Consider the following 26,695-nt stretch of genomic DNA (forward strand, 5'->3'; position numbering starts at 1 on the left):
CAACAAGAATCACGACAGTTACTGTTGAATTGCTTTTATTTCAAACAGCATTCACACAATACAATGTATTCTTGAGGCACATTCACATCGAGTGCTAAATAACTTCATGCATGGTTGAATGTAGGCTACAGCTTTGTTGACTTTGAATGCAAATGCTGATTGTAAATGAAAATATTGCTTCATTATTTGGCACAGTAGGAAAAATGGTCTGTTATATGACTACGGGTGTGTTATTTTTGGACTGATTTTCAAAGTGAGGTGAAGAACGTGGTCCCAACATGACCCAAGTATGTAGAGCAGGCTCTGCTGAAAAGAACAACAACAACGACGATGCGTGAGGCTGATGATGCGTTTAGAGATAGCAATATTTCACGTAATAATCCACATTCAAAAGTCACAACAAAACAGCACTATTGCACAATGTTTTAAAGAATATCTGAGACATAAAAATTCACCATGACATTCTGAATTCTGCAAGACTCTTGTCACATTATCTTAATTTTACACACTAACAACCAAGAATCCGCTCACTGCTAAGAGGACGTTTAAGTGTGACAAGGGCCTGTTGAAAAAGAATATTAAGGTGTTTTCTCTGCCATAAAAGCAAAGTTTAAACCCTTCCAAAGGGGTTAGTATACTTTACATCACAAGTTAAATTCCCAGAGGTGTTTTTATAATAGTTCAGTGATCAGCAATGCTATTGGCATTAAATAGAGTGTCAAGTAAATGAACTTGGAGTTTATTATTAAAGTGTCATACTATGAAACACGTGATTTGCACCAAGAATTCAGAGGAAAAAAAATGTCAATGAGCAGACTGTCGTTGAATTACACTATTTACACTGTTAAATATGCATATGCAAATAGTATTGCATCAATTATGGTTAAAAAAAAAATAGAACAGAGACATGACATTAATATGCTGATTAATTCCAATTTGGCCACCCTGTAACAACTGCTACAAATTACAATTATTTCACCTGGATAAGAGAACCTGGATTTTTTTTTTCCAAAAGCACAATAAATACTAAACAAAACCACTATTATTTGTCGGTCTCACTGTTAACAAATGACGCAGCCAATAGAGCTTACTTAACTTGACGCAATCAAGTGACAGTTTGAAAAGACAGTTTTTCCACAAAGGGCAGCAATCTCATCCCTCCATCCAGTCTTTCATTCTCTACACAACTATAAACGACCAGAGTAGGCACCATGCAGAAAGGGGGGGTGCTTATCTTTTATTTATGAAACCTAACTTCAGTGTCCAAACTATCATTTCTGATCAAGCCTTTTGAGAAATAATTTGTTATCAGTCCAAATCTCAATATAAAAGGATGACTACATACTACTATATAAGTTGTACATTGCGTTACCTTCTTTCTGTCTTTCAGGTAGTTTCTCCTACAGTACCAGCGTCAGCCTTGGTGAATCTGAGCCAGAATGAAGCCAAATAAAAGACAGGATTTAAATGTATAACAGATCCAGATACATGCCAGATTGGGGTCAAACACTTTCTCCTCCCCCTTCACATCAATATAACATGTCTCTTTTTTTGTTACCCAAAAAAGAAAACAACACTAGATTATAGACCACACACACTGTGTCCTCCTGTAAAGAGCAATATAAACTCCTGTCAAAGGAAAACAATAGGATAGACTTGAGCATGAGGCCGCGTTAGGGGACAGCTGATAGGAACGCGAAGGAGAGAAAGTTTTACTTGAGACACACGTGACGTGTTCGAGGCCTGACTGGACTAGATCCTGCGCAGCGGGTGCCACATGGACACGGGCTTCCTCAGAGTGGCCAACATCTGGTTCCAGTGGGTAATGCCCATCCCGCTGGCCTCAGGGCCGATGATCACGTGACCCAGGTTCTCGCCCCTACCGTCATCTGTGGCCTCTGCCACCGTCACCCTCAGGGACAGTTCCTGCAAACAGCACCACATGGTTATATAACATGCTGAGCAACCATGACTCAGCATTTTTTTTAACAGTACAATATTTTGAATGCAATCACTTTAATGGACAATGTTCAATAAGAACATTTGCTATTTTCTTTACTGCTTTGGTATTTTAGCCTCATTACCTTTCATTCACATTAAACTTTATTACTGGTTGGCCCACTTTCTAAACACCTAGGAGTGGAATAGCAATCACAGCTTTTGTACTTTAAACATTCCCATCGACTGATTTATGCCTTTAAAACACTTAAAGCACTTTAACACTGCAGAAGGATTTTGATGACTTCGTTATTTTGTATTTTTAATCCACACTGGGAGTGTGAGTGTGTATATGGCACTGTCTGCCTGTGCGTCAGTCCAAAAACCTTGGTCCAGAGTAACATCTCAATAACCACTGGTTGTTGACATTTGTTACAACCCTTCATTCCCATTAAGAATAATATGAGATCACTTCATTATCCCCATATCACTATCACCATTTCTATGTGACCAAACTTTAGTTTATGACCTGAAGTACAATTCCAGTAATTTTAATGTATGTTTAAGATGATTTATACCTCAGCATGTTAAGACTGTGTGACACTGTGAACATCCGGACCGAACAAGGTATTACTACTTGTATATCCATATTATTATTTGGGTATCTATTGTATTGATATGTGACATTTATGTTGAATTAACATTTACTTACGTCTCTTAAGAGACCGTATCTCTTTTACAAGAGACTAGTACCAAAATCCTGATCGGACAATAAAAACATTTACAACCTTGTGTGGCAAACACAATGTAACTGCAACTGACCTAATGCAAACATAAAACTGTGCATCTGTTCTGCTTTAATAATAATAATAATAATAATAATAATAATAATAATGATAAACTGTGAGTACTGCTGCTGCTTACGAGAAGAAATATTGCTCAGTATCACATTTCTTTTACAATCGATTTTAACATTATTTTATTGGTTTTTTTAAAGCTCTTAATGGTTTATCATTTGCTCTTACAGTATGAACCTTCACGAACCCCCCGGTCTTCAGGTAGCAGCCTTTTAATTATTCCCAAAGTTAGACGTAAAACATTTGGTGATTACGGTGCTCATCTTTGGAACAGGAGGACACGAGCGCAGCAGAAAATGTTAACCTTTTTGAACCTTTTTTATTCTATTCTATCGTTATTTTCTTTTTACTGAATTTTTAATTTCTATTTCACTGCACCTATTTGTTTTATCATGTTCTAGTTCATCATACCCTTTTTGATCTATTTATTTACTTAGTTACTTTTATGCATTGAGAACTCATCTATTTCATTTTATGAAATTCTTTTTCCTCCCGTTTTCCCTCGCAGCTGTTTGTGAGCTCCATGATAGCGTTTCCTCACTTCTTCACCTCCCCAGATGACTATTTATCTTTCTCCTTGACCTAAATTGCCCTAGTGACTGTACATGTTTTCAGTCTCATCATTCCCTCATTGTGGACCAATCCTTGAAGGACCTAAATACTCCCAAGTGTCACCTGCAGGACAGTGGACGGCACAGAGAAGATCATGGCTTCGTTGAAAATGGGGTTTGTGTCGTCCCTCTTGGTGGACGTTTTCTTCTTGCTGATTTTCCTGCCGTCTTGCAGGAGATACACTTTGACAAATGGATCTGTGAATGAGAAACAGTGAATTTAAGGACGACATAAAAGCAAACTTCCACGTGTGCAATTATAAACACACACAAGTCATTTATTTGCCATTATGTTGTTCTGGATGTACTAAGACTTGCTATCATAGAACATACATAATATAAGGGACAGTAACCAGTGGGCAACTCTGTTTAAATGGAAGTCTATGGGGAAAATGAACCTACTTCCCACTTGCTTTATAACGTCAGTAAACATTTTCCTGAGAAGTTAATAGTCCCAATTGCTATTTTCGGGTGTTTCTGTCAATAGCACATGATTATGTTCCCATTTTGAGGGAAACAGTCGATAAAGTAATGAGCAAACATCAGTGTGATTGACAGCTGGTATCAGCCAATAGGAACCTGGGTGCAGGCTACGCCTCTGAACCTCTGCTTGCAAAACCTCAACACTGCTATTTTGGAGGCTTCAGAATAGGAGTTAAGATTCTTAAAGGTGACGGTCACCACCATTTGAACCTCCTGGCTGACAGACAACAAACAGACCGGTACAGTGCATAGTTCAACTATGACAAACAGACACACACACACACACACACACAGCAAACAGTCATGTCCCAGACCTGCAGTGTTCTTGCCATTGGTCCACACTAGATTCTTGGACTTGGCCACGACCACAGTGAGGCGCTCTGCTGTTGGCAAATAACTGAGCGACAAGAGGATCTCTCCGACTGCATCGACAGCCTGTGGAGTCAAAACAGAACATGTGTGAGAGTCACGTTAATGCTACAGCAGTCTACAGCATCCTGATTTCATCCACACTAAAGCCAATTAAGCTCATTTACATTAACTATACACTGTTAACTACAAACAGTTTAAAGAGGCCTCAGCTTGTATATTACATGACAGTCATATTAGCAATATGTTTTTATTTCAGCTCATGTACATTATGTTTTTAAAAATGATCAAATAAAGTGATCATAACTGAAAATAGTAACTGCGGATCATTTTTCCAGCGGCACATACAAGCCGTTTTCTATACTCAACAATATTGTGAAGCTCTTGAGATGTTTCCAGATCAGGTTAAAGAGGGACTTAAGTAAATGCTTCTACACGATACTGTCTCATACCTGTTTTGTGATCAGTTCCTTTTGTTTATGTATTTATTTGGATGCTTCTGTGTTTACTTTTACCCCCATTAATAGTAAAGAAAAGCAGTTAAGCAGTTACAGAGAGGAGATCTGCAAAAAGGGCGTTTTGTTTTTTTAGAAAAAAAAACCCATAATGTTAAACTGTGAATGAATTTGCATACTTCTTAGGTGACGTATATATTAACATTATACAATACTTTATACAATACATATGTTTGTATACATTATATAAGTACAGGCGTATCATCACTCAGTACTGTTGCCATGGTGACCTGCAATCCGATATACCAAGTGCTCTGAAGTTGACTGAAAATCAATCGGACCTCTTTAAACCTGCCAGCCTGACACTTCTTTATGGGTTTTTTTCCCTTTCCACTTCTTATCATAGCTTTTATAAATGACTGCCTTGCTAATAACATGCAAGTCTCTCAATTGTACATCAGTTTTTTTTTGTATCTAACTTGTAGTTTGGTTAAATGTCCAGCAGGGGATGCCAGACACTATAATGCTTTGTAACACATGACAATGTGGAGAATATTTAGATAATTGGTGTATATCAGTAGGTAGTAGTACATATCATTCCAGAACCTTATTGACATCTTGAAGGTAGAGCCAAGCGTTGAATGGTCTGATGGTCAGGTCCAGGTCTGACAGCTTCAGCTCTGCTACCCCTGCGCTGATGTTTCGCTCGTCGGTATCGATGCCAAAAGCAGCAAAGCGCAGGCTGTACTCGTCCAGTGAGGACATGTCCATGGGGACTGAAAAGCGCTCGTCGAAGATCACGGTGAATGCATTTGTCTGGACCTGTGGGAGGGCGTAGGACAAACAAAAAACTTCAGTTGTATAGACTCATGTCCATTTGTTACACAGCTGATCTGTGAAGTCAACTCTGAGATTCTAGAAACACAGGAACAGAAGGCCTCGTTTGCAATGCCTTGGAAGATGAATCACAACAGCAGGAATCTAAGAAAAGATGTGGCGTAGTAGGCTGTAACATATGTTTCTCACTCTACTTCAGAGTCAGCCTGTGAACAAAAAACAAACTCCCACCATATGCAAATTCTATTCATGAAGTTACTCACTCAACGGTGAGAAACCTCTGGTTCAATCAAGCTCATTGTTATTATCTTCCATTATTTAGTTTGTAAAAGCTATTAGTATCACACACAGAAACTCAAAAGATAGAATGTGAGCAGATTTGCTCGATTAAAAGCTGATTTTAAAATCTTTCTTTTTGGCTTTCAAAAGCAGATGTAGCTTACAGGAGATGCCTTGGAATCTGAATCATCTACAGTATAAATACATTTGTTAATATGACACTGTACAATGACAGTATTCACTAACTTACATCCATGTAGAATGCATTGGTTTTATTTGTGTGTGTGATACGATGATCTCTCTCTGAGGTTGACACAGAAATGACGCCTGTCATTAGGACATTGTTTTTAAGATGCACTTGTTTTACTACCGTTTTTCAAAAGGTATCAGCACCAACAAGTCAATTCATCCAGTTCTGTTGTTTGGGGCAAGGCAGCAATCTCAGTGGATATTGAATTGATAAACAGTTATCAAAGTTGCATCTATTCATACTGCACTTATTTCATATTGGCTTACTGTTCATTCTGTGCACATCTTTTACCTTAATGTGCTTTGCTACGGTTTGCACTTTTAATAAGATTGTGCAGCAGCAACTGAGCAGAACAATAGCTGGAAACCTCACGAAGAAAGAAAGAGAGAACATGAAATAGAGAGAGTTCAAGATTCTCATATCATTTTTCCAAAGCTATTCCTTCACTGTGCTCGATGTTATTTTGGTGCCACGTGAAAATAATATATTTTGTGTCGTTTTCATCAACGAACCTGAAAAACCGAGGGAATTCCATTTCAGCTAAAAGCAGCTTTAACAGTGACAAACAGTGTGAAGGCCAGTTTGGATTGTCTTGCAAGGCACACCACGACTACTTTAGATCAAAGTAAGAGACTAAGCCACGGCGAGCAGTGCTCACATTGTGCTTATTTCAAAACCATCAAATGCTGGCAAACATGGATGATTTTTACAAAGTGGTCGGAAGTTACCAGGCAACTATGTGCGATCAGGAGAGTGGCATTAATAATAGCCTTTTCACACGTCACTGTTCTCAAAAGTGTGAAATACGACTGAGAATATTCCTGCACACTGCAGCGCTGATACAAACACAGAGACATAACAGAGCAATCAGATCAGGTGCTGTGCAAGGTTACTGGGAGGTTATTGATTTATCGGAAAATAACATATAACTAGAAGTGGGAAAGAATTGTGATTTCACAGCGGAGGCTCCATCAATCAGCCGACAAGGCCGACTTCTCATATAAAAAGGCTGAATAGATTGAATAGCAACATAATCATATACGACAAATCCCTACAGCTTCCTGTCTCAGACCCCAGTAAAGCTGCTGCTGCTGCTGCTGCTGAGAGGTAAATATTGTATGTAAATAAAGACACAAAGCAGAGAAACTGCCCTCCATCCACAATAGGAGACTGTCTGTCTGCACTGTTGGGCTTATTGCCTCAGGGAGCGAGAGGAAGAGAGAGAGAGGGAGAGACCTGTATGTGTGAGGAGCTGCAATAGATGGAGTGAAATGGAGAATGAAGAGTGACATGCACTTTATTAGAAACAAAACCTAATTAAGAAGCAGTGATGTCAAATGAACGGCGGCCAAGCGGCTGAAGAAAAACAACGGCATCCGGGGAGAAGCTGGAAATGAAAATGAAAAGCATGAAAGCAGAGCTGAAGAGAGGGAGAGGAGGAAAAAGAAAAAAAGAAAAGCTGGCTTGACCATCAGTGTGAGTGGCGCTGATGTCAGCATTTCCTTTGGTCCTCAACATTAAAGAGGGAGCCACTAAATCCACAGCGCCGTCGGCTGCCTCCCATTTTATTACGTCCACCCTAAACACACTAATTCAACTACATACTCAGGTAATAGGAAGCCCTGGTGAGTCTGCATGTGGCCCTGTCGCTCTGCACAAACAGCCTGTCGCTGTGACGCAAAGACGTGCTGGTGATTCACAGCCACACACACGCAGGGACGAGCGGGTTTTCTGGCCAACGTGGAGCTAAGAGCAGAAGGCGAATGGCAGGTGCAGCAGATGGAGGAAAGTCGCCTCGGTCACTTCACAGTACAGAGACGTGCTTTTAAAAGACATAATGTCAGTAGAACATTAAATAAAAGGAACAATTACCATCATCATACGTCCAAAAGGAAACGAATACCTAAAAATGACAATGATAAAATGTATAGAAATGTATATGAATGAGGAAAACAATAAGCACTTTGACTGAAATCAGATGTATAATTAAGGCAAAGACGTTACTATCGTATATATGTTAGAAGTAAATAATTCAATAAGAATAATAAAATGATTCGGTAACACTTTATATTAAGGAACACATATTCACCATTAACTAGGTGCATACTAAGATGCATATAAGTAGCATACTAGCCCTTTATTATTAATTATTAAGCCCATATTAACGCCTTAATCAGGAAAAATCTGAATTCATGTCGTAATAGAGGTAGAATAAGGTGTTAATATGTGCTTAATAATTACAAATAAAGGGCTAGTATGCTACTTATGCATGTTAGTAAGCACCTAGTTAATGGTGAATATGTGTTCCCTAATATAAATGTGACCAATGATTATTATCTGTATACAAGTAATATATTTAAAAAGATTTGTTTTTACTAATACTATCTATAAATTCAGAATTTCTGTGAAGCTAATAGTAACATAAAAGATAATCTTTCAAGGGCGAATATTAACTGAGAAAAATGGAAGCCCGCAGAACGTGCAGAATGTGCGTTAAAAAAACCGATGTACTTCATCACATTGTCTGGTTCAGAGACTTGAGGGACTATCCCCGAAGGCCAATTACTAAATCCATATGTACTAACAAGATATTAACAAGAAAAATGTTCTGTTTGTTCTGTGCTGTGGTGGCATATGTTAATAAATGAGCAAATCCAGTCTGATCTAACCCTTTGTTCCATGTTAACCAGCCAGTATCAATCTACACATTAAGCTGAGTAAAAGGAGAGCTCATTTTAAGAACGACTGAGAAAGAACCTAATGAATAAATCACAATTATAACCAAACTTAAACTGCAGGTGAACACGGGTTACATTTCAAAGTGAGTGACTGCGAGTTAATCACAGCTTCTCCTGAGGAAGGTAAAGGTTGTGAAATCAACCTCCAATACAACATGCAGCCCCGGAGGAGCTCGTCACTCAACCAAATGAAATGGCCTCTTTTGTTAGACAGAGAACGCTTGGCGTCTTAAGTGGCAGGATCAAACCTCTTAGCCCACAGCACGCGCTGCTAAAATTCCACACAGTCCTCGAGAACACAGGACAGCTGCGCACTGAGCAACAATTCCACAATGTCTTCAATCCTCTGCTGACATTCAGTCATCAGGGATTAACCACGTATTACTCATCTTTTTTTTTTCCTTTTTCATTTATATCTTCAGTCCTGACCTTGAACGTCATTGAAAGTCATTCATATGACGATGATGATGATGATTTGGAGAATTTGGAGCATCCGTTCAATTACACAGACACATTCACACCTAAAGAAAAACAGCACATTACTGAAATAATTAGCCCAGTGATTGATTCGTCCTTTGACTGAGGCCATCGGATAAATAGTTGGAGTCATTTGTCAAGTAAAAAGCACCAAACAATTTCCTTTCAATCTCGAAAAGGTCATTTGTATCAGTGCTACTGCGGCTTCTATAGAGACAGTGATGTCTGGCTATTTGATTAGTCCACCATTTCAGGCCAGTCTAAAATATCTCTGCATGAATATAACACTCTTTGATCACTTTTCATCAAGTGTCATCAGATAACAATTGTAATTGTATTTTTCTGATTTTTTTTTTTTAGCTTGAACTGAAATCATTATGAATGATTGCACTCAAAGTAATGGCGATAGAATCATGACACGACTGGCACTTAATGAAAGCCAGGCTTTCATTATGTAATGTCTGTCTGCCGAGGCTTTGACATTATCTGCCAATGCACGGCTACAGTATAACACACAGGGGGACGCTGTAAGTAGCAGAGTGGAAATGGTGCAGAGTGGAACAGAGTGGGAAACTGGCAAAACTGAAGCATCACAATTACGGGAGGCAAAGACAACGTAGGGCGATGGAAGTGAAACGATGAGCTCCGACAGGATTTCACTGGACCCTGAACACCAGTCTCGAGCAAACACTGAATGACAGCAGAGCACAAAGCAGCAGAAAAAGACCGGAGGAACTCTGACAGGGATGATTTGAACCTTTACAGACCACCAAACACCACTGTGGTACTGAGAGAGTTAGCTCATTGTCAGCCAGTGGGACATTATTTACATCAGTGAGTTACAAAAAGCTGCCAACCTACTGTATCAATACAAACCTGTATCATAAGGTTCGTGTGGATTCTTACAGCTGCCTCTGTAAGACAGTAGCCACGCTAATGGTGGCCTTTCCACAACCAGCTGTGGTGAAAATAACTCGACCTCAAGGTAAGTGTTCACAAAATGAAATGAGTCTAACTGAGAATCTCCCTTTATTATGTATTTTTTTTTAAAATACTGTAAAATACAATGTGACGGCATCATAAGAACCCAAAATGAGGTGCTGCTGCAGATTTGACTGCATGGTGCTTACTTTAATTTGCCTGGATTTGTTGAGATCAGACAGGAAGTTGACATGAGTAGCTAGTTTATTTTGTTCTGCAGAAGATGCTGATCACTGTTGTTAACGCTATGCCACTTTTATTTCTTTTTTCTTTCTCTCTTGGGGTCACCACAGCAGATTATCCGCATATTTTATATGGCAGAGACTTTACTGCATTATTTTACCTGATCTGAGCTTTAACTTATGACCAATCCAGTGCAGTAAATGCTATTTTGCACTTGCCAAAAAGTGACTGCAGCTTCTACTTTGTAACCTAAATACACTGGAACATAAAAGGAGCCAATACAACCAATAAAATGGACATTGCCACTTGCCAAAAAGCGATTGTGGCTCCGACCTTGTGAACTAGAGTTTTTTTTTTTTTGTTTTGTTTGGCTGCTGTATTTTGTATCTTTGCCCATGCGCGACTGTATTTATTTAGGGATCTAACAAATGAGTTCAATGGATTTTCCTTCTCCACAAAACATTTTATTCAAACACTATGGCAAAGGTTGCTTACGGTCTAAATCTTGCTGGTGTTTCTTTGTGCATTATCACAACCTACAAATCAACGTAAAAGTAATCGGCTTCACATCACCAACATGAGCATGTGCTGGAGAAAAAGTTTAAAAAGAAAAGTTATTAATTACCTAAATAATACATAACTATCATCGAACCCCTGTTACTTTACCTTTAAATGATAAGTTAATGTGCTGTAAGAGTAACACACTCCCTTACCCGTGTGACTCCAACGTTCAACTCCTCTGGCACAAGGGAGATTCTAATAAAGCAGCCTGGAAAGTCTCCCTCCTCTCTCTCCAGCAGGTCTTTGCCCTGGTGCAGGACGATGTGGAGCAGTCCCACTCCGTGGCCCGGCTGCCTGGACGGTTCAAAGTCCAGCGTCACCTCCAGCTGCCCGACGGTGAAGTCGTGGCCGAAATTGTGGGCGATGGAGGAGATGGAGCTGAGTGAATCGGTGGAGATGGAGCGGTTGAGCTGGGCCACGCCGGTCGGGTCCAGCTCCCTGCTCATCAGCTCCAGGTGGCCCAGGTCCCTGAAGCCATCTGGGGTGTCACCAAGGGCCAGACTGGGCTTGCGGCTGGAGGTGGTCGAGGTCCGTCTGTGGTTGTTGGCAGCCACTCGCTTCAGAGAGGAAATAAAACAAGGGGAAAGGAAAAAAAAACGCTTGTAAGTCATGTGCTGTTTTAATTAAACTGACATTTTCTCTTTTTTTTAATTGTACTATACTATACTATAAATATACACATCAGAAGCCCCTTCCTACCTGCACATTTTCATGCTATCCCCTCTTTCTTGCCTTGAACTCTTTCCTGCACTGAAATATACATCCATTGTTCCATTCGAATCTCACTGGCTGAATCACCCCTACCTAAAGAAAAACACTCCCTCTACACAACCTCCTATTGCTCATTGGTCAAATACGATCTCTCACACCCACAGAGACACTCGGGTAGCTGAAGTCACTCCCCTGGATGTAACTTTCCATCCTAACATCAGAGCCTTTACTCCAGGATACAGGAACTTTCTCCATTGTTTGGTATTCTTGGGAGTAGAACTTTCCAGGTTCCAATTTTCCAATTTCTGTACCGTTTGTTGGACATAATATTCAGATCTTTTGCCAACCAGCTTCCTCTGAGTCTCTTGCCTGAATCTGGATCTAGTTTTCTGCAAACAGCTGAAGCTCTCACCTCTAACTCCAGAGGTGACTCGGCCACTATAGGCCATCTGGGTTTTATGAAAGGTTTCCAGATTCATCCACAGCAAATCAATTTTCATATATAATCGAAAAGGTCTTTGGCAAAGAAAACATTTAGAACATCTGGCCAAGACTTCAAAGGTGTAACAGACTCTCGGCCATCTGCGACACAAACCTTTTAAAGATCTATCTCTTCTGTGTGTAGTAAGCACATGTACCTTCTGTCTGACTTCTGAAAAGGAGTTTCCATATTTCTCTTGAAGGTATCGATAGTCAAAGTTGGGGAAGGGAGACGGCGCGGGGAAGGTTCCGGATTTCCACAGCTTCCAGATGTTGAGCCCTGCCACGCCGAGCAGCACTAAGAAGCCCACCAAGTAGATGCCAACCTCCCAGCCAGGCGGGTTACGCACCACTGAAACAGACCCAGAGGAAGAGGTGCTTCAAAAGCCTTCCTTACACACTTCCATTTCATCAGTGGCAGCATAAAGCTTGGCCTCATAACTGTATCTATATATCTGTATTTATAGGGGGGCGTTTGATTGATCACTACAGAAAGTGCCCAGTTTGGAAGAAGCCCAGGAAAGATAGTTTAGTCAGGCTTTTTATTTTAAGACCCGTCATCGCTGAGCAAAGGCAGCCACTTTTTAAAAACCCTGTCATTCACCGGCGAGCTGTGCGTCTGCGAGACACTCAGGACTCAAACGTCTCTAACATAAATGAAGAGGCACTTTAGGACAAAGATGAACGGACAAATTACATTTTACTGAGCTGCTTTTGACAAAATGACGTGGGGAGACAATTACGGGGTAAAGGTCACATGTTTTATTACACCGGCGGCCTTGAGCAACAGATGAGGCCAGAGATTTTGCAAGGTTTGTTTCAAATAAATCCGAGCACAGACAAGTGAATACAATAAAAAACAGCAGGTACATGGACATTTTTACAAGAGAGCAGATCAAACCCTTACTGTCAAGCATTCATGCCCACAGGGATTCATGCAGAGAACAGGATTATGCTGGGAACTGTCTGACACAGTTCTGTCCACTCACCACTCAGATGGTAGCCTGATATATCCCCACTCTGAGCCGAGGACATGGTGCTGCAGCCAGCCTGCGAAAAAAAAAGAAAGAAAAAATGAAACATCCAAACAATAAGCCGTTCAAGTGCTTTTTATGTCAAATAATAAAAACTCTCAAGTGTTTTCTGACTTGGGCTTAAAGCGAAGAAAAATGACAGCATTAACTCAACGCGGCAACATGGTTCATCACTCTGAGATGCACTTACTCAAAATGGATACTGCATTCGGCTGAAGGAACTATTTATTCTAAACGTCAACATGAATCCGAGGAAACATTAAGCCGCTCTGGGCTCCAGAGACTAAATGCACCATGGCACGCTAATAACTCCCGACTAACTAAGAGTGGCTCCCAATATAATGATTGTTTGCCATGACATTATAGATACAGAGTCACACAGTTTAATAGGACGAGACTAAAGCACACTTTTGTGCACTGATCCGTCCTAAAACCCCAAAGCTGTCGCGCGTCACTTTTAAATAGAAACGTCTTTAAACTTTAAAATGAGTGATTAAGCAGCTCCACACAACTCTGCCTGTGTGACTCAGTGTTTTGTTGTCAACACAGCACGGATTAAAGTGACACCGCTTCATGCAGTTGCTCTTCGGCTGAAAACGCCAGGAAGCATCTTGCAATATTGGAGATGCCCAGAGCAATGAAGGCCCTCTCTATAAACAGCTGCCTCACTACATGCCTGCATGCGACAATCACAGCCGCACAGTTTCCTGGATACAGCCTGATAAGTAACACGGCATTAAAAGAACAGATTTACAACAGAGGCACCGTACAAACAACATCAGAGGATGGGACTGCTTGTTTCTCTTCACTCTCTAGTGGGTGAGGCGGGGGGGAGAAAACTAAGTCATAGAGATCACACTGTTTTGGTAATTACTCAGACGTGTCTTCGAGGACCAGAGGGGATCGAGCCTTTCCTGCCTCTGTTCTTATGTTGCTTCAATTGTGTGGATTCATTTAAAAAGCAGCTCAAGGCTCATTTATTCAAATAGTTGGACGAGGGGTTTTTATGGCTTTGAATCTGTGTTTTTGTGTCCATGCTTTTATCCGTTGCAATTTTATGTCTCTTTTAATAATATTTATTGTATTTATTTGTTTGTAAAGCACTTTGTGATTTTACAGGTTTTGTGGGAAACTGCAAATGGAGCTGCTACGGCAAAACGACACAAAGAACATTTTTTAGACATTTCTTTCGTGATCAACAAAGACAGTCGGCGCGGAGGGAAACAAGAGATGGTTCATGTCGTGAAAATGTTGGCGTTGTTTTTTTGTACAAAAGGTTTGTGTTATATCTGATGAGGCCACGTCAACCTCATGTGATATTTAGTATTTATTTTTTGGAGAATGACATGGTGACAAGAGTGATTGATAAGTGAATAATCTTTAGGACAACAGTGTTCTTTAAAAAGAAAGTGAATTCTTATCTGTGGGTTAGTGTGAAGTTTGGTTAAGGTTAGCAAAGGATTGTGTTTTTAAATACATTCAATGAGGTCATTGCTAACTTTTTCTGTATCAGACCACATCACAAATTTTCAGAAATACATTATTAATGAACATTTTATTGGTATAAACTATTTTGCCAATTACCCTTACAGTATATTAACAAATAAACGGGTTGACGTGGTATCTTCATAATGTATTTGCTCTTGTTTATCCACATCGTTTCTCAGAGAGATGCATGAGAATAATGAAGAATCTATAGCTGTTAGTGCCACTCATTGTCTGGGGTTTCTTGTGTAAAACCGCGTAACATTAAACAAGTTATCAACTTCCCTGACTGGTGTGTTTTTCCCAGAGAGACGTGAATGCACAAGGATTCTGGATGAAACCCACAGATATAAAATATGCATACCACCATTAAATTGGTTTCAGTTTCAATCATTTCAGGCGTCATATTTATTGTCCACAAATAGTTATTTGCTACTGAGGAGAAAGAGCAGGGGGATATTTCCCCCGTGCTCTCTCTCTCTGCCTCTGCAAATTGAAAAACAAAAAAGATGGTCGCTGGTGTGTGACTCATTCCTCCTCCCCTCCTCTCCTCCTCTCCTCCTCTCCTCCTCCCTCCCTTGGTGGAATCTCCACATATCTGAGCAGCTCAGGGGAAACGGGAGCATTACACTAATGATATAGAAAACTAAGTGAGTGCTGGGAAGGTTGTGTGTGTGTGTGTGTGTGATGGGGGTCGTGGTTGTGGTGGTGGGGGGGTGATGTGTCACTCATTTCTGCTGAGCGCTTTGCAGACTACAGCCGTACGGGCCAATTAAAGCAGCTGACGCAGTGCAGGGCACACTGACAGCTGCGGATGTACCATTAGGAAAGAACAGGGAATCTGACAGGGAAGCTCCAGCACCCCATCCCCCCCCCACCCCCCAACACACTCAGCCCGGCATGGCCCAGCATGGCTCAGATCACTTAAGGTAACATATGAGTGTAGAGGAGGTCCAGGGGAAGTTTAATAATGGAGGCAGGAGGGACGATCAAGGATAGGGAAGAACAGAATGAGAAAGAGAGAGAGAAGGAGAGCAACGTAATGTCTCTGACAGAATTAGTAAATAATTAGCGTGGGTGCGCTGGTGCGTCAGATAGCAGAATAACAGCACTGAAGTCCAAGCTGCCTGGAAATAGAAAAACAACACATGAACAAAATAAGGCACACACACACACACACACATTGTTATGGACGACGTAAAAGTCTGTTCATCTGAATTCAACGTCGGTGGATTTTACTGAATGTGGGAGTCATTCATTTGCACTTATAGTCAAACACCGTGTTTCCCTTCCAAGCGTCCCACAGAGCTGTCGTATCCACTACAGCCACACCAGAGTTGTACTTCAAACCTCTGCATGTCAGGATTGTCTGTAACACTTTACACTGCAGTAACAATCTATTCTAGATACCGTCTTATTTGTGAAGCAATTTCCAGCTTAGGAAAGTGGTTATAAGGAGACAATATTACAGTAATTATCCAGGGAGTAGTAACTATAGGCTGCAGTCTGTGTAATACTATCACACGTAAAGGTTTGTGAATGAGAATGAATAATTGAACATATTAAAAGGTTGAAATTCATTCTCCCTTATTTACCACACGCTCTACACGTTGTTAAAAAGCTCTTAGTTGGAGATAAGATGGTATTATCATAAAATGACTTTCATATTGCAAAACTATTACCATGATATTAACAACTTTTAACATTGTTTTGGTTCCGTAATGAAAGGTTAAGAGAGTTAAGGTGTGTTATGAACCCAGAACTAACTCCTGTTTTCAACAGGTGGTGTTTTATTTTTAATTTTTTTTAATTTTATAATAATAAAACACACCAATCATTATTCCGTAGTTATGTTTCTCCTGACAAAGGGATGTGCAAAAGTCTCACGGCACCACCCTCACTTATTTCTGAAAGGCTGCAAAAAAATGGAAAGGCTGCAAATCCTGCGTTCATTCACACTTGTTTTGGAACGATGCAACTGAAAGACAACATGTGAGTGTAAATGCTCAAGCACGTATTTGAATAAAAATGGCGTCATAAACTTTTTCACAGGCGATATTTGTTCGACATGAAATAGTCAATTAGGTTTAAGAGTCAGGGTCGTGCTGGTGTTCAAGTGTCAGAGTAGGTCACACTAAATATTTAATACTTTAATCTGTAGAAGCTGTTTTTTTTCTGAAGTTTAAGATTTCAATTACATTCCTGCAGATTGTGCACACAGATTGGCACCAGTGTACTGTAGATTGCAGGAGCTCAGCGAGGCGTCAGTCAACACTCGGCCCCCCCAAATCTCATCAACATGATGTGCAGCCCTGTCTGTCAAATTTGAAATGGAAACATAAAGGCTTGCTCACATACAGTGTAATCTATAGCATTGTTGCTGTTTTCCTCTCTTTTCTTTTTTCTTGCCACCAGAAGTGTCTCAGACTGGGATGAGAAAGATCATTTGATCAAGGTAAAAGTAAACGTTCCCCCCTCGTCTCAGCCTACAAACACTGCTGTTTATGTCCATATCATTACGTATGTGTTGTGATGTATAGCACAGTCACGTGATACGCAGCTTGTCGACACGTGGCAGTGAAGGGGAGCGATTGCATAAAAAGCTTTTTGTCTCCCACGTGTTTAGAATATCTGGCTTTGCCGCGAGGATCTAGCGTCTGCAGGGATTTTGTTTTCTATACAGTGACATTCTCCATAAGGCTGACGCAGACCGTCGTCCTCCAACGCACACGTACGTTTGGATAAAGGACATTTTAATCACCAATATATGTATCCGATGATATCTTGTCAAAATGTCAGTGTTAAGTGGCTTGTGAATAATGCAACGCTGCAGAGCTCGTGGAGTTTGGGGCGACTCAGTTTTCTGGAACAGTAATGAGGCTGTCAGAGGTGATGAGTGAGTGTCTTTCTCTGATGCAACAGAAAAGTCCTGTTTTACTTTTTTGAGTGGGGATTCTTGACGTTCAATCATTTATAAATATCGTGTATATATCATCTTCCGGTTGGAAAAGGGAAGTCTACACAGTAGGATGGAAGTAGAAGTTAGCAAACAGGGCGCGACGCTGCAGGTCGCACAAGGAAGAAAGAAACTTGATTTAAAACATCAGTAAACATTTTGCTGAGGTTAACCTTTAACCCTAAGTGTAAAAGTCCAGAGGGGCATTTTGAGGCTTAGGTATCAAAGGGTTAAGATCAATATTGTGTGATTGACAGCTAGTATTGTCTAATAGGTGCTTGGTTGCAGGTGGAGGTGGATGTGCTCTCCAAATATGGTAACTTCTGATTTACAAAACAAAAACATAGTGCTGGCCAAAGTCTAAACAAACCAATGGCTGCCACTTGCTTTCAGCCCAAATAGACTTGACATGCAGAAACTTACTCTATTCATTTTCTATTATGGGATGCTCCTTGTAACGTTCAAACTACAACAACTAGAAAAACATGGTAACAACATGAACTGATCCACAAAAAGTCACCTTTAATTCCTAAGTGGTTCTTTTACTTAAGAGGGACATTTCACATCCTTAGTACTCTTCAGTGACTCAAATAACCTGCTGCTTTTTAAAAAAAATATAATAATTCTAACAAAACAAAGCAGTAGCAGCTCTAAGAGTGAGAGTCTTGATCTTTGAAGCAGACACTGAGGCTGCTGTATACAAACCAAACGGCTACAGCAGCAGAGACACAGACCACAAGCCCAGCAGTGTCATCACACTGAGTGTGCTACACAACACAGCTGCTGTTGGAGGCTGTTAACAGCAACGGAGAAAGGAAACAAGAATTCCCCTACAGTGGGAAAACGTCTGATCAATATGAACATGCATAGTCGATTATGTACACGTACACACACAAAGCCATTATCCCACGATAAATTCCCTCTTCTTAAGTCAGGTAACTTCCACCCAAGTTTCCCTCAGTCATTTGAGCAGCGCCACCGTGAGGAGACATGAGGAAGCGAGGCCCGGCGAGCGAAACTGACAGGGGACTGTTTACTTTAGAGCGCCTTCATTTGTTTTGCACGAGGAAGGGTGACGATATATCACTAAATCAATATTTGAACCCACCCTATACTAGTGATCTGACTTAAAACACGTCTTTCACTGGCTTTTTCCTCCCCATAAGGAGGAACGAGGTCCCATAAAAACAATGTGACTGCGTAACAGATGGTTACTGTCCCTGCAAAACGAATAACTCCAGGAACACACATGAAAATAAAGAAGACATGAGTGTATCTTGAAAAAGTGGTAGAGAACAGCTAAGGATAAAAAAAAGGAGGAGTTTTTCAGCTGCTCTCCCCAAACTCTGTTCTGTTCTTCAATGAACTTTGCTTTTAGTCTTTTCCAATGACTCATAATCACATTTCTGTAAAGTGGCCAGCTGGATATAATACGACACTGCAATCCATATACGCATGGAGAAGCAGAGTGACATCTCCGCCTCTGTTCTTTATTCTCTCCCCTGACAAAGCGACCCCATTTCCATGTCAACTACACTTTGACTTCCTGATAGACAGCTCATTTGGTGCATAGTTAAGTAAAAGTTCCACTGCACCAATGCCAGCGCCGGGGTTTTAAAATGTCAGCGGTGCTGCCAGCTGCGTCAAGAAGAACCTGCAGCCAATCAACTCAATAGTTTCTTGGCTCTAAAGGCTCCACCTTTACAGGCGGCTAAAAGTGAAGAGCAGCGGCACTGAGACCATGTGAAGCTGAAATGTTTAAGTGTTCAAAAAAAAGGAGAAAAATATGTTTTTACTTTGATTTTTTTTCAGTCTTAAAGTTGTATTGGGTACATTTTCAATGCAATCAAATGTCTGCATTATTTGTAACATATTCAGAAACCCCTAGTGCTCATGCGGCATAGATCTGTGCCACAGGTGCACCCTTGGGAATAACACACAACTCCTTATAGAGTATAGTGTAGATATCCTGAGGCTGTGTGTTTATAGGTCATATCTTTGGGCTTTACAAAATGCATTTTTCCATCTTCTTATGTGTTTTGAGTCAAAGTTATGATTCATTTGAAATTGCATATTTTAAACAAGGAGTAGCGATAATTGTGCAAAAGTCACAAAGTAGACCGGTTTTATTTTATTTTTGTTTCTAAAAACGAGCTAAGCGAACTTTGAACTGTGACGGTTTTCCAAATTTTACAAATTCAATCCGATTTAATATAAATAAATAAATAAATCGTAGTTTTTGGGGAAAATAAAAGAAAATCTTTATCATCAGATTGCCTATAGGACGTAGTGGGAAAAAAGGATATAAGACACTCTATACTGCACATTATTATCACCTCCGTACACACGTTTTAACATAGTAATGGGGAAAGAAAGCAACCTAAATCCTCTGTGTTCTAAGGGTTAAACAATGCCAGGAAGTTTCAGGAGTAGATTCTGCAGCTAATGCATAAACCTGGACACTCAGTCAGGGCTACACAAATTGAATTTGAATCACAATCATGATTTTGGCAACTCACAATTTGATCGTCCGCCAGGTTAAAGAGCCGCTGGATTGTTCTCGCACCATGCAGCTGAACGTTTCCTGAATACAGTTTGGATGAGTAACGTTACGGTAAAGGACATATTTACAACTCATAACAGACTGTTGAAACACAAATCTACTGTCTTACACAGCAGAAGGCAAAAGCGCTCTCTCTGATTCTCTTTCTCCTCCCCTCCTCCATTAAACACACACACACACACACAGAGAAGCAATATGTCATGTAGAGATGCTGTCAGGGTTTTGGTAATTACTCAGAATCCCTCAGGGGGGCCATAGGAGCTCTGCCCCAGAGCTTTGAGCCACTTAAACAATTGTTACGACTGAAAGTTGATTTGGATCCAAAAATGTGAGGGTTCAATATTGTCTCTCTTCATTTGCCAGAGGCGGAGAGGAAAAACAGTTTGCGATGAGCTTACGAGAAAAGCCATCATAATGTCCACGAGAGGATAACACAGAGTGGATAAAACTGTACAAACACAATTAAACAGGACAAATGGAGGCGGCCGAGAGTTTGTTTGCCGGACGGATCATTTTAATCAGTAGTGGATTCACTTTTTATCGTGATTAAATTATAACAGTACACATGGTACTTTCCAAAATCCACTCAGTCATGCATTGGTTTTCCCCATGTGTGTGTGTGTTCAGAATTAGTGTACTTGACCATGTGACAGGCTGCTGACCTGTCCACTCGCCCTGTCTCCTGCCCCATCCCCGTTGACCCCCCGTGACCCTCAGAGTGGAGACATTAGTGAATGAATCCCGTCAATCACAGCTTCACATATGATGTGAATGTGCCATAATAAAACCACCGTATTCAGACTATAGAGAAGTTGCTTTCCCCCCCATTTTTTCACACATGTACGCAATTTCAACAGCACCGTTTTTTTTATTTCCCATTACATCGGTAACCTTGGCGCCTCTTGATCCTCTTTCTAAAAAAGCTAAATGTAATCAGAACATGTTACTCCACTAACTCATTCCACCACTGCACCTTAGGCTACTACAAGGTTCAAGGGAAAACACTTAGAGCTGCACTATTGCTGGTCAGACCAGACTGGTAGTTTTGGGAAGAAGGTTCAGTTGCTTTCACTAATGTAAAGTGGCTCCTGAATAGTGGGGAAGAGCAGCGACTTGAAGCCGAGCCACAGCGTTATTGATTAACTATTGAATGGCTGCGGTCGGTTCCAGAGGTATTTGTACAGTAACGCTGCTTTTAATCTTTCACTCTCTATCCTTGTGTCTTTGTACGCTGGAAATACCTCGGATATAAACGATTATGTCATGAGTCATGTGTTATATCAAATTAGGCTCTTGGTTGGTTTGAGGAAATGTCAAATGTCAACTTTTCTCACAAGTCAACTCAATTCAGTGTTTGCGCCGTCAATGGGTTTATGTGATTTAATTCTGACGTTGCACTTTTTATTCTAAGGTTTCTTTGGACAGACACAAACATTTGAATATGACTTTCTAGTTTTTCTATTCTTTTGCCTCCCGTATATGCATTTGTAACTCAACAGCAGGATCATGATATTATCACAACAACACAATCTCTTTTAATGCTGGTATGTTTGCACTTCATTCGTTTTTTCCCCACTGTGGAACCACTAAAGTGTAATCTAATCTAATCTAATGTCAGAAAAATAGCATCATATGGTGTGGTAATGTTTTCACTTTTTAAATCAATACAATTAGAGTCACAATTTTACAATAGTGTATACAGTCGTGTGTACAGTGTATCTTTTCATTTGATGTCGAGTCAGCACTGCTGCATAGGACAGCGTTGACCAGGACGAGTCATTTCGACAGTAAAGCCTCTGATGTGAGATGAGGGAATTGCTCCATGCCCACAGCTGTGCTCACCTCTGTATTCCTCATGTTATATTGCGGCGTATGTGATTTTTTTAATCAGAGAAACATGTCCATGTCCAGAGTCATGGAGTATTGCAGTGCTCGCTAACTCTCAGATGGGACAGATGGGATTTAATCAGCTAACAACACCGTCGGCCTTCCAGCTGGCAAAAGAATGAAACTGTCGGTACTGAACATCCACACCTCGAAACCAACAGTAATGTTCTGTCGCTGACCACACACACACACAATCTGAGACTGCAAAATGTAATTTAAACTAAAGTTTAAACTCACCATCTAGTTCTCGCTAACACAAACACAGGCATGCTGCTGAATGTCAAACTAAGCGTCAGAATCAGGAAGAATTTAAGTGATTTAAGTGACTGAATGAGTGAATGTGGCTTGTTTGGTTTGAGTATTTGAGAAACTGTTCTGATCTACTGGGATTTTCACGAACAACTGTCTCTGAAAAAGAGAAAGTATCCAGTGAGCGCCAGTTCTTTCTCTGGGTGAAAATGCCTCGTTGGTGCAAGAGGTCAGAGGAGAACGAGAATCAGATTCTTTTGAAAGGTACAAAAGACAATCTTTGAAGGTACAACGTGTGAAACCTTGACATAGTTGAGCTACAGCAGCAGCAGACAGGCTCATAGGTTCACATCATACTTAATAAAGTGACTGGTGAGTATATAATAGTATGTCAGAGTCAAAAAACAAAAAACACTTTTCATATACCAATAATCGATTAGGCTGACATTGTTTACCAGAGTGCATTAAGTGTATTTCTGTGTAATGCTGAACTATTACTTTCAGAGAATACTAAATAACAGTTTTATATGTTGTCAACACTGTGTAGTGCCTTATTTCCTGGCTACTCAGGAGCAAGACTTATCTTATGCATCTTTAGTTTATGATTCTCTGTCCAGCCCACGGTGACTTGAAGCAACTGTGGCAAAAAGACATTCAACCGCAAAAGAAAGAAAGAAAAAACTAAAATTGGCAAATCATTGCACTCCTCCTACTCTGGAAATGCAGTATTAGGTGAGATACAATGATGTTTATGTGCTGGATGTAAGAAAGGAATATACTGAAAATGGCAGCGCACTCTCAGGTTTCCTAATGTATTATTGCTTTTCTTCAGAGGGATTTAGTCCAAGTTAAGACTCACCGTGTGTGTGTGTGTGTGTGTGAGAGAGACAGACAGGGGAAGACCATGACAGAGTAAGAAAGAGAGTAGGTGTTAAACGAATGGCTGAGATGATTGTAAGTGCTGGAGGAGGAATTGAATTCTGAGCAGGTCATATTTCAGCTCAGCGAAGAGGCGAGAATCACAGCAACACACACACGCACACACACACACACACACACACACGCATAAAGCTGCCAGCAAAGGGCCCAGAGTGTGATATCATATTAAAATAATTGAATAGTTTGCGGGTTTTTTTTAAGTCTCACTCAAGTGTCAGTGTTTTTCTAGATTCTGTTTTTAAAATGACAATTTTGTTGACTTGTTAATCTCTTGCTTTTTCACTTGAGTGATAGTCATTCAGGATCATTGCCTGCGCCGAAACTGGCATATTGATGCTGCCTCTAAGATTAGAGGCACCATTATGATTTTTACCGGGCAAACACACCTGATTATAGACATTGTACATCTTTATGTAATCATTACCTGTATAGTTTTTATGGGATTAACCAAAAATACAACCGTTTAATCCATATTCCAGAGGAGTGTCTTCCATTAATGTTTTCTTTTGAAGTTAAGTGGTACTTCCTGACTCATATATAGGTTCTCATGCTCAGGAGCAACTGATTTAAAATATCAAGAGGCAATAATGCAAACACATTGTTTTAGAAGAGTCACAAGATTAGTCTGAGCTCCAACCAACACTAGAAGTAACAAAATATGTCAGAAAATCTTATCAATCACAAATCTCTCACTTTATTAGGTTCACCTTGTTGACACAAATGGTACAATCGCATGGCAGCAGCTCAATGCTTTTAAGCACATGATTAAGACAATCTTGAGCATCAGAATGAGGAGGAAAGTTCATCGAGGTTAACATGGCATGGTTATTGATGTGAGATGGGCTCGTCTGAGCATTTCACAAACAACACTCACCAGAGTTTACAGAGAACGGTGTTAAAAAGAGGAAAACAATATCCAGTGAGTTGATGTCTCTGATGCCAGAGGGAAAATGGCCAGACATCTGGGCTACACTCCTGTCACTATACTAGGTGTCCTGTATACCTAACAAAGTGGCCAGTGTGTGTGTATGTACACATTAAAGCACAATACCGTGATTCGGAATCCACACAGTCATTTATCTTCTCAATGCAAAGCAGCCATAACTGACTGGCTGAACTTTGCTCTGCAAACAAACGGGACATGCTGCCACCTGACTCGCTCTAAATTCACACCACAGTCCAAAAGCTGCTCATCAAACCTGCGCTTACTTTAAATGTCTAAGGCCACAGTTGAGAGCTGGAGTTGAGCAGAGTGGTGCTGAACGGACAGCTCCCGCTCCCTGAACCCCCCCCAGGATTCCACTGAAGGCTGAGATTCGGAGCCCCACAGCCAATAATAACCTGCTCCTGGTTCAGCCCCACTTACAACCTAATCAGCATTTGGGTGGACAGGAAAGCTCTGCCAGATTTAAAGAAGCCTGACATCCTCTCCGCTGAGCTGCATTCACAGGCGCAGCTAATGCCTTCCACGCTTTAAATGAATCTCTCCACTGTCAACAAAGAAGCAGAGGAGAGACGGGCTGGAAAACAGACGCATGCAAGTCCGTGTTAGTGAATAAAAGGCTGCAGGAGCCCGGAGACTGAGGCAGGTGCTCGATGGGGCCAAATGGCCTGAGTGAGCAGCGCATATCTTACCCGGAGTTTTCTTTTGGTGCAGTAGGGAAGAAGGAGGAGGAGGAGGAGGAGAAGGAGGAGGAGGGGGGTAGACCAACTCCACCGCTCTCCCTTCTTCAGACGCCTCTCTCCATCCAGTGACACCGGCGCCGGTCCAGGCTGTGTATCCCGGGAGGAAGAGGGGAGGAGGGAAACGGCGTTGGTGATGCACACTCCTCCGGTTTCAGCGCGTTCAGACGTGGCCCGGCTGGAGAGAGGAAGAGGAGCAGAGGGGTGAAGAAGAAGAGGAGGAAGAGGAGGAGGAGGAGGAGCGAGCTGTCCGTCTGATTGTGCTGCTGCTGTTGCTGCTCGCTGGAGTCTGGAAAGCTGCTGCGAGAGGCATTTCTGTGCGAGTCGAAGCTCAGCCACAACCGAGCGACTGCAGAAACAAAGTCCCTCCCCTGCAGCGCAACTTCCCCGGGCCGCTCAATAACACGACCACCAACCACCAGCGCCTCCTCCACCCTCTCTGACTGTGGCTCCTGCTACAGCAGCACTGGAGGACACACACACACACACACACACACGCGCACGCACGCACGCACGCACACACACACACTGATGTTAAGCATGGTTTCATTAAGGGGTGTAAGCTGGTGCACTTCAGGGACACCCTAACTTTTCTAAAGTCTCCTTCATCCTCCCTCAAACTAACACCCACATAACCTCCTGACCCCCAAACTGGAGTGATTCATTCCCAACAACAACAAACCTCAACTCAATCCTCCTCCTCCTCCTCTCCTCCTCTGTGCAGGTTTACTGTTGGGGATGATTCAGTGTGAAATGATATAACTGTCTGCACTCAGGTGGGCTGCAGGGCGCAGTCACAACACCTCTGATAGCGTCATCCTCTCATTCCTCTCATCCAGGCTTCCTAGAAGATCAAATTAAAGCTTGGTTAAAGAACTTCTGACCACATAAGGAAACATAAAGGGGTGTATTAATTGAAAACAATGGCTTAATTAATAGTTCAATCATTTATTTATTCTGCATATAGATTCAGACCTGGTTAAGATAAACAGCAGCCAAAACAAGTTAAACTCAAATGTCCCCAATGTCTGTGATATCTTAAGAAAATGCTCTGCTTTGACAGCTTTTCCAAGTGGAACCTGAAGTTTACCTCTGTACCAAAGCCCATAGAGAACATGTGTTTTTTGAGCTTGCAGGGACACAGGAGCTGCTGCTGAATCACTGTTTAGTTGTGTACGTTTGTGTGACTTAGTTAAATCTGAATGAGGGACCTCAAACACCAAAGTGACAAAAGAAGACATGAGAAATGATTTGTGGAGGCAGCAGTGGATTAACAGCTCCTGTGTGCCTTAAAGTAAAATGGCACATTTTCTCCATAGACTTTGGTGCAGGAGAGCGAGAGGTTTACAAAAGGACACATGCTTTGGTTGCAAGATAAAGTCCCGAACGTATCGTTACAGTATGGTAGACTTAAGAAGCTGTGGATTCTATCAGATAAGGCTTTCGTTAACTAGTATTTCCTGACTTTGTGTCAGTACCAATGTGAACTATCTCCTAATATGTCATGTCTGCAGCTAATGATCCATTAGAATTTGAGGGCTATTACATAATGAAGAAAAAGGTATATGTCCTCTAAAATGTACATAACACAGAAAAAAATTAGTGACGTACAAATACCTCAACATCTTACTCAATTAAGTGCAGTACTCGTGTAATTCTACTTTGCACTAACTACTCCCCTCCCCTTTT

At 41.1% G+C, this 26,695-nt stretch overlaps 1 protein-coding gene across 1 annotated transcript; it reads right to left on the bottom strand.

The window, feature by feature from the left end:
* Positions 1-18: 18 nt before the first annotated feature.
* Positions 19-25,445, bottom strand: syt12 (synaptotagmin XII). The gene is made up of 8 exons (XM_058646645.1): positions 24,959-25,445; positions 13,200-13,260; positions 12,369-12,562; positions 11,172-11,576; positions 5,320-5,535; positions 4,204-4,324; positions 3,471-3,604; positions 19-1,926 (listed from the first exon to the last, which is right to left on the bottom strand). The coding sequence occupies exons 2-8, from the start codon at positions 13,243-13,245 to the stop codon at positions 1,753-1,755; spliced, it is 1,290 nt and encodes a 429-aa protein (XP_058502628.1). The 5' UTR covers positions 13,246-13,260; positions 24,959-25,445; the 3' UTR covers positions 19-1,752.
* Positions 25,446-26,695: the final 1,250 nt, after the last annotated feature.

The sequence above is a fragment of the Solea solea genome, chromosome 12 (assembly GCF_958295425.1).
Source record: "Solea solea chromosome 12, fSolSol10.1, whole genome shotgun sequence".
Lineage (NCBI taxonomy): Eukaryota > Metazoa > Chordata > Actinopteri > Pleuronectiformes > Soleidae > Solea > Solea solea.

What these genes read in the sequence shown, in the direction of transcription:
- syt12 (XM_058646645.1), bottom strand. Translation starts at nt 13,245, where the DNA reads ATGTCCTCGGCTCAGAGTGGGGATATATCAGGCTACCATCTGAGTG. An exon ending in TTTCAGAAGTCAGACAGAAG is followed by an intron (nt 11,577 to 12,368) that starts GTACATGTGCTT and finishes TCCTCTCTGAAG; the next exon opens with CGAGTGGCTGCCAACAACCA. An exon ending in CAATGGCAAGAACACTGCAG is followed by an intron (nt 3,605 to 4,203) that starts GTCTGGGACATG and finishes TCTCATTCACAG; the next exon opens with ATCCATTTGTCAAAGTGTAT.